Source organism: Sorghum bicolor, chromosome 3 (genome assembly GCF_000003195.3).
Source record: "Sorghum bicolor cultivar BTx623 chromosome 3, Sorghum_bicolor_NCBIv3, whole genome shotgun sequence".
NCBI classification, from domain to species: domain Eukaryota; kingdom Viridiplantae; phylum Streptophyta; class Magnoliopsida; order Poales; family Poaceae; genus Sorghum; species Sorghum bicolor.
In genome coordinates this window covers 66,471,398-66,479,806 of record NC_012872.2, presented here as the reverse complement: position 1 = coordinate 66,479,806, position 8,409 = coordinate 66,471,398, and the positions used below count along the sequence as shown (strand labels likewise).

Here is an 8,409-nt window from a genome sequence, read left to right as displayed (position 1 = left end):
CTACAAGGAAAATCCCTGAGCTGCCAAGGAAATAGTCTTTGGTAGTCAACTAAGGTCAAGCAAAATCCGCTAAGATTAGAATAAAGCACAAGGAAAATTCAATTACCTTGGTGGCCGACCCTTAGGAATATATTTCCTATGTCCATTCAATTAGTTTGTAAATTCTCAACAAATGGTCATTTCAATTAGTTTATAATTTCCCAAGTAAAGTTTTAGTCCTGATGATCGGCTATGTGTCCACACGACAAATTACTTCTATTATTTGAAAACCTATTTTCCTGGAATAATGCTATTTATATACTTGACGTGCAATGGCTACTAAGTGACAAACAAATTTATACTAAAATAGAAGCGCACCGGCAGCGTGTTTTGCACCTCTCTCTCTCTCTCTCTCTCTCTCTCTCTCTCCAACCCTACTCATCCCACTGGTGAGGCCTGCCGTGCCTCCTAGACTCCTAGTTAGCTGGCCTTCCAATATTGATCTACGTTGCAACGGAAATAATATAATATTATAATAATTTAAGTAGCATCAACACATAAAGCTTGTATTTTATTATTATTTTTTGTCATCCAGCAGTGTTGAAAAACCTCGTCAAAATGTTGAAATCTTTTCCTGCCGATAACCATTAGTACAAAATAAAGTGCGATCAAACTTAGTGATTAGGTAGAATGATGCTTCCCTTCAGCGCAGAGCGCACCACACGATGGGCCCGGCCTCACTATCTGAATGAAGAATAAAAAAGTGGGGCAGGTTGAGATATATTCGATTTCTCACTATTTTACTCATATATTGTGTGGCTGTTTCCACGCACAGTAGGCATGTACGGACCACTTTAAGCCTACAGAACTAGACGAATTATATCGGTGTTTGCAGACAAATGGTTCATATAGAAAAGGTGTAAAGCATCAGAAAATTAAGGAGAGCAAGCGCGTAGGGAATAGTTTTTGCTCTTAAAAAGATAGAGACTGGAATAATTTTGTTGAAGCACGCATCATCATCGTATCCACATCTTTCCTAGCTCGCGCGCGTTACACGCATGCCAACTTCAAATAATTTCCTAGGCAATATATGAACAGGTTTATTATATTATGCTATTTCAATCAACTTAATTTAGTGTTGCTTTCAACACTCAGTGACGGATCAGTTATGAAATGTTTTTATTTCTTATAATCCATCACAGTTATTCAATCCATCACTGTCATTAATAAAAGTCGGGCATAGCTCACTACTAGAAACTCAAAAATTTATCGGTGAAATGTTCAACTAGCGTCTCAGGGACCCGCTTTTGTTGATCATTTTCAGAGGTGACCATCCTAATAAGGTGACCCTCTCAGTTAATCAACTAACAACACAAGCGAGCTTCTTAGGATGCTGTCTCTGAAGATCTCTATTAACAGAGACAAGTTTTTGGCCTTCTCTGCTTGGCGCTGATGGGCCATGGACCTCTGTGACTGCTCACGCTGCATCTGGATTAGCTCGGCCCGCATGGCCATCATCTGTCCCTGCATCTCAGACCATCTGCAATAGGAGCAGTAGTAGTAGTGGGAGCAGCTGACACTCTGGTAATCGGCACAAGTGTGGACTCTCTAGTGGCGCCTGATCATCCAGCCTCGTCATCGTCTGTTGCTAAAGGGAACGGACGAGGTGAAGGTGAAGGTGAAGACTGTACTCATCACCATATCACTATTGGCAGTCTGACAAAGTCTAAATTTGAAAAATCCGTTCAGGTCTGGTAATTGAGTAAACAAGTTAGTGGACTAACATTTTTCTGATATATGTGACTTAGTCCACAAGCTAGTTGAGCTATAGATGTAGCCATAGAGTGAATGTGGCAAGGACCATGAAAGTGCTGTGCTCAACAAGTGAAGATTGATGGATGAAAGCAAAGCAAGGCAAGATATATGATAGGATTTTGCTTTCACCGGCTGATTAGAGAAGTGAATTGGCTAGTTTTAGGATAGATATATAGTCGTACTATAAAGCAGGGAAAAAATATCTTTGGTTAATGTGGTTATCTAGTACCACTAGGTTAAAGCAAAAAATTGTAGATCTCATCGAGATCTACAATATTTATATAAAATATCATTTAATTTCATACAAAAAATATGATTTTTCTAAGACATATTAATCATATCAAATCATATGTTTTTTGTACAGAATTTAAATGAATATAATTTTATAAAAAATCATAGATATTATCAAAATTTGCAACTTTCTAGTTTTAGGGGTTTTTTATTTGAGGTCATTAAGATACTAAAAAAAATTTAATTACATATTCAAACTTGAGGGCATTTTAGACTTTTCATGGCCATGGTTTGACACCGTTACATCTAGATGGAAGTGGTGTGAAGGGCAAAAAAGTTCAGAATAGTGACAGCTGTGAGAACTTACTTTTTTAATGACTTGTGTATAATTACCAACATCTATAATGGCACATAGGTAACAACCTCTTCCATCTCTACTGTGCATATAAACAGTTTTCCTCAGATAATTTGTTAATGCAATCGATTGTACGTTGCCTATCATTGCCTGTTCGCACAGGCGCACAGCACGCTTGGATTGCCAGGCAGACAGGAACTACAAGGTGGCACCATCACTGTTGAATTGTGTATAAATGCATTGTCTACCTCTTCCTGAGATCTTAAGCTTTTGGATTAAATTGGTTTGGTTTAAACTGGTTGCTACGTGCAACTTTTTTTTCGAGAGCCAGTTACAGAGGCGAACACTCACATACACACTCACTCTATGAATGCACACACGACAATCACCATCACCACTTTTATTTGATTTGTTGAACCATTTTTTTTTGTGATGTCTTCCTGACTTTGGACAAACTTAGAATCCCTTATATTATGGGACAGAGGAAGTATAAAATTGAGTAACAAAGAAATAATTCAAAGGTCATACTTGTTCGTTTGCAAGAAGGCAAGAATTTTATATACAATATCTATGACATACAGTTGAAGTTTATAGCTAAATATATATTAAAAAATTATAGAATTCACCTAACAGACTTGTCAGCACTAACCTATTGATTTAACCTGTTTGCAATACCAAACAGAAATTTGAATGGTCAAGGCCAAAACATTTTTAAAAACAATAAAACAAAGCAGGGAAGTTGGAACTTGAAATCATCTATGCCATGAGAAGAATCCACACAAAAAGAATAAGAAGAATCAACACAATGAGTCCATGGCACCAATACCAATTTGCGTGGAAGCCAGAATCATCATGACTTAGAATCTGTACTGCCAGGACGCCAGAAACCCTTGGTGGCAAGAAGAAATTGATGTTTGACAATTTGAGTCTTGTAATGCAAAGACCTGAGAACAGGGTCCATCTTTCTTATCACGTCTATAGTGTCTTGCAGCACAAACCATCTACCAGGTCTAAGTATTCTGTCAATTTCAGCCGCAATTTCAATGATGTGGCACCTAAATTTAAAAAAAACGAAAAAAAAACTTGCTTAGTATAAAGCTGTGATACCAGAGAATGTCAGAATATAAACAGTAAGAGTTCTTCAACAATTAAAAGACAAGCTCATTTACCTTTTCGTAAGAGGCCCTAAGAGATGACTCATGTGAAGAAGATCATAAGTCCGTGGGTATGTATTAAACGATTCACACCAGTCATGATATACCCCAATCAGACCTCTGTTGAAAATGATGTGCAATGTATCTGGCTGATCAACAGGTACAACATTCATAACCCACAACGGTCGATCAATTATTGATGCTGCAAATCTGATTTAAGGAAACAATCATGATCAATGTCTCACCACAGATGAAGGACATAGTTTATGACTACGTTTACAAAAAGAAGAATTTTTGTAAATAAAATTTGAAACTAAGTGTAGTATCAAATATAAACCATAAGAATCATGCAAGCACATCATATGTCCTCTGAATAAAGTTAAATACTTGATCTTAATGAGGTATGGGTACCCTCCCAGCTCGCAATCCAGGACTATGAAAAGCACTGAAAAGCCAACTGGCCTCTGTTTAACATCTAGAAAAGTTGAAGCCAAGGACTGGGAAGTCAATTGTTGAAAAATACAGCATATTATCCCTTCAACAAGAAAAAACTATGCCAGAAAAAAAGAGAGTGAAAACCATAGTGTCAGCAGATTTATAAATAAGCAATTCTGATTGTCAGACACATCTGAATTAAGTGTCAAACAAGATCCAGGCAGAAGCAGTGAAAGTTAGACATGTCAAAAGGCATATTGTTGTAGCAGCTGATACAGTCAACTAATCTAATTAATTTTGCATAAATATCTCAAACCAGTTTTTGCTTACCCTCCAAAACCCGCATTCATGTCCATAACATTGCGAACACTAGACCAATTAACTGCAAATTCATTGAGATATACTTCTGAAACAAGGCCCTTCCAATAATTTGTATCAGAATCAATTTTTTCTTGAGGAAACTGAATGGAAGAATTGTTAGATGTAGTCGAGTGCTTCATATTAAGTCTTTCAGGCCATGGGATGGGCCAACTATTTCCTCCACCTGAACTTGGAACTGAGGGAAATAGGCAACTATCGAGAGGTTTATACCTGAAGGAGGGGAATACAAGATGATTAATATATATGGTAGGAATAACAATCATAGCAGAAATCCCCTCTGAGCTGATGCATCAGTAACCAAGACCCAAGATGGCACAAATCATAATTGCCTTGACTCTTGACCACTGATGCAACCACTGGTTAAGACAGTCAAGAAAAGTACCAAGGGAAACGTGATCGATCACTCTCAGAGCACAGAGGCGGTTCATTATTTTTTCTCTCAATGTAGCATGAATTTGATGTCGGCTTTTGGTATATAACAACTCCGATCTTGTTGATATCTCGAGACCTTACCACTGTCCTCCAGCAGATCGATTTGGTCAGAGCAACCACCGCTGCCAGCCATTGAACACAAATCAAATCAGCAACTAGAGATTATTCTCTGCTCAAGCATATGATAGGTTGCAAAAGAACATGGATATGGACTGAAGCTAGAAATTCACTTAAAAGTATCATCAACTTATGGAGCTAATACATGTGGATGAAACCTAGATGACACTTGTATTACCTCCAGGTGCATAATTTGATTGAGATACTAATGATATGATGGAGGTTCGCATTGATGAAAAACATATGAGACGAAAGATGGTGGTCACAAACCATTCCAATCATCTATATCTCTTGGGTCTTTGCGATAGACAGGTGTTGCAGACCAAATGTAATATCCTCCAGGCCTGAGTATTCTATTGAGCTCCAACAATGGTTTTCCACCTGCATGCCCCAAGTAGAGTAGCGTTAACCAAAAAAATGTATGCATATCATACACATCACATTAAAACAGTGTATAAAATAAGTGAACAATGCTGTATTGAATATAATAAAGAGAAGAACTACATGAGAATATAACAGTGTTCCAAAGTACTTGCCATCAGCATACCAGTGGACCCTACACCTTGCACAGTGGATGACATCAAATGAATTATCAGGGAAAGGGAGCTTTTGTGTTCCAATCACTGCCAAAAACGCTGGAATCCCACGCTCCAGTGCAAACTGAATCTGAGCTTCATGCTCATCTTTGGGTGCAAAGGACATGGTAATGACATTCCGATCAAGCAAGTATCCGCCAAAGCTGGCAACACCACATCCAACATCCAGGACAGTTCTTGTATGGATTCCCCATTGAATGTTTGGTAAAATCTATAAAAACAATAACCGCAAGTCATGAGTTATTACAGACAAAGACAAGGGAGAATTATATTTGTCGTGTTTGAGTAAATTTTCCAATTTGTGATGATTATCCAAGGAATGCAAGTATTCCTTTTCTTATGATACACTGGGTCTTCAATGAAGATACTACAAAAATATCAGTAATATACTGAACTTCTATCAGAAAGTAGCATCACATGCAAGCATATATGATCGGACATAGCTGGAATTACATAAAGAGCATAAGTATAAGCTACCTGTTCAATGAATCGAATGTATGCGGTCACGCCATTTTTGAATTGAGTCCCACCTCCAGGGAAAACAAAATAGTTACCAGACTTCCGGACCCAGTTCTGGTCCTTCTTGTATTCCACTAACTTTGGGTGAGGAACATTGTTATACCAAATCTGAAATTAGCAAGCGGAATATAATATTGCGAGATAGTCAGCAATGGCATAAACTAGGTACATTCCAAATTTGAGCATTAGAGATATGTGATAAAGTCTGCATTTAAAGAAAAGGGAAACTCAATATTCATGCATTGAATTTTCATCTAATAGACAGTATTCATACAAAATAGCATTCCCAAGGGTCATTCGCGGGAATTCGGGAATGACTTAAAAAGTTTGCATCAGTATATGACTATATGTTACCGCTAACCACATGGATGACAAAATTACAAACCTGGCAACACGCTTTATTTACAGCACTACAGCTCAGGCAAATTAGATAACAAACTTCTAAGACTGCATCCAAGATCTATGACAGAGCTCTACTACACTTTCCAGGCAGGTTTCTGCATTCAGTTTCGAGAATGTTAAAACTATGTGCTCAACTGGATCTCACAATCAAGGCGCTGGCAGGCCACATACTACAAAACTGCATCCTAGTCAGAGCATAGGAGCGCAGATTAGCATATTAAATTACTACTATAGCCGCTACTCATCCATTTGGGAATAAACAAACAGCAGTGGAAACATCTTCCTCGCTTACGTACCGAAGCAAGCAAGCGGGCGTCCTCACCATGTCACGGCTGCGCGGCCAGGGCACCGGACGCCGGTATCTCTCGGGCAGAGGCACGAGGCACCTCGGTCTCGGCTCCGTCGGGCAGTGCCTCTCCCGGTGCTCCATGTGCCGCCGCGACATGAGTGCGTTGATCGCCTTCACGTTGTCGAGGCAGGGGATGTAGTCCGCGGCCTCCACCCCCTTCCCCACCTTGCACAGCTCCCACGACGGCAGCTCCACCGGCTCCTCAACGGCGCCGGCGCCGCCTTGCCCCTCCTCATCTCGCTCGCTCGAGACTCCCGCGGCTGTATCACCGTTGCCAGCCGATCCACTCGCTATCGCTTCAGTGGCGGCAGAGGGCATGCCGTGATCTGGTTGGGGCACGCCAGCCTCCGCGTCACCAGCGCCCGCAGCGGCGGTGACATCTGGCCGAAGCGGGTCCGCGGTGCTGTTGCTGACCGCATCAGACGCGATGGCGGTTCCGGTTACGGGCGGAGATGCGTCAGCAGAGACGCGATCAACAGAAGTGCTGCTGCTGCCGGCAATAGGGGTTGGGGTTTCGGGTGAAGATGCGGTAGAGGAGTCGGGAATTGAGACTTGAGAGGAGACGTGTGAGGATGAGGAGGAGAAAAATGGGAGCGCCGACGGTCCGGGGCTGAAGAAGAGGAAGAGAGAGGACAGGAAAATGAAGAGGGTGACGGCGACGACGACGACGATTGGGCGCCCGCGAACGGAGAGGAAGGAGGAGATGGCCATTCCTCTCCTCTGTTTCGTAGATGGTGAACGGGAATGCGGGATGGGGAAAGCGCGGAAGCTGGAAGGCGGCGGCCGGGAAGGAAGCGCACGGCGGCCGTGGGCGGTGGGGTGCCCGTGTGGGCTGCTCTGCCTCTCTGCACGTTGTAGTTGCAGGTCGGGGAGGTTTGTTTCAGTGTAGTACTAGGCCTTGTTTATTTTCCATCTAAAAATTCAAAAAATTTTAAGTTTCTCCTTCATATCGAATCTTTAGATGTATGTATAGAGTATTAAATATAGACAAAAATAAAAACTAATTATACATTTTGATCAAAATTGACGAGACGAATCTTTTGAGCCTAGTTAGTCAATGGTTGAACAATAATTACGACAAACAAACGAAAATGCTATGGTGTGGCAAAATTTTTCCAACTAAACGCGGCCCTAGTACCTCCGCAGGAGTATTCGGTTAGTTGATTTGGACTTCTCTCTCGATATAGTATATATTTTAAAAAACATATCCTCTCCTTCTTTAAAAAAATCGTCTATAGTTTTATGCGTACCAATCTTTATTAAATTTAATTAGAATATTAAATATAAATAAAAACAAAACTATTCACACAGTTTATTTATAATTTGTGAGACGAATCTTTTAAGCTTAGTTAATCTATAATTAGATAATATTTATTAAATACAATAAAAAAAATGCTGCAGTAACCATTTTACAAAATTTTTTAAAACTAAACAAGGCCTATGATCAAAGATGGAGGCGAGTTGTTGAGGGAGGGGTACCAACATCCTAACCCACTCATGCTCGACAAGTTCCTCAAGATCGACTTTGAGATGATCTTGTGGAGTATTTGTGGTCGCTTCATGTAGTAAGCTACTATGATCCATCGTGGTTTTACCATAATTTGTTGCTATGTGGTGTGATAGATAATTTCTTTGCCTATATGA

General features: G+C 40.3%; 1 protein-coding gene across 1 annotated transcript; it reads right to left on the bottom strand.

Moving 5' to 3' along the window:
• LOC8057741 (probable methyltransferase PMT23) lies at positions 2,881 to 7,655 on the bottom strand. The gene is made up of 8 exons (XM_002456531.2): positions 6,739 to 7,655; positions 5,973 to 6,122; positions 5,436 to 5,706; positions 5,170 to 5,280; positions 4,733 to 4,904; positions 4,300 to 4,560; positions 3,550 to 3,744; positions 2,881 to 3,435 (listed from the first exon to the last, which is right to left on the bottom strand). The coding sequence occupies exons 1-8, from the start codon at positions 7,474 to 7,476 to the stop codon at positions 3,231 to 3,233; spliced, it is 2,103 nt and encodes a 700-aa protein (XP_002456576.1). The 5' UTR covers positions 7,477 to 7,655; the 3' UTR covers positions 2,881 to 3,230.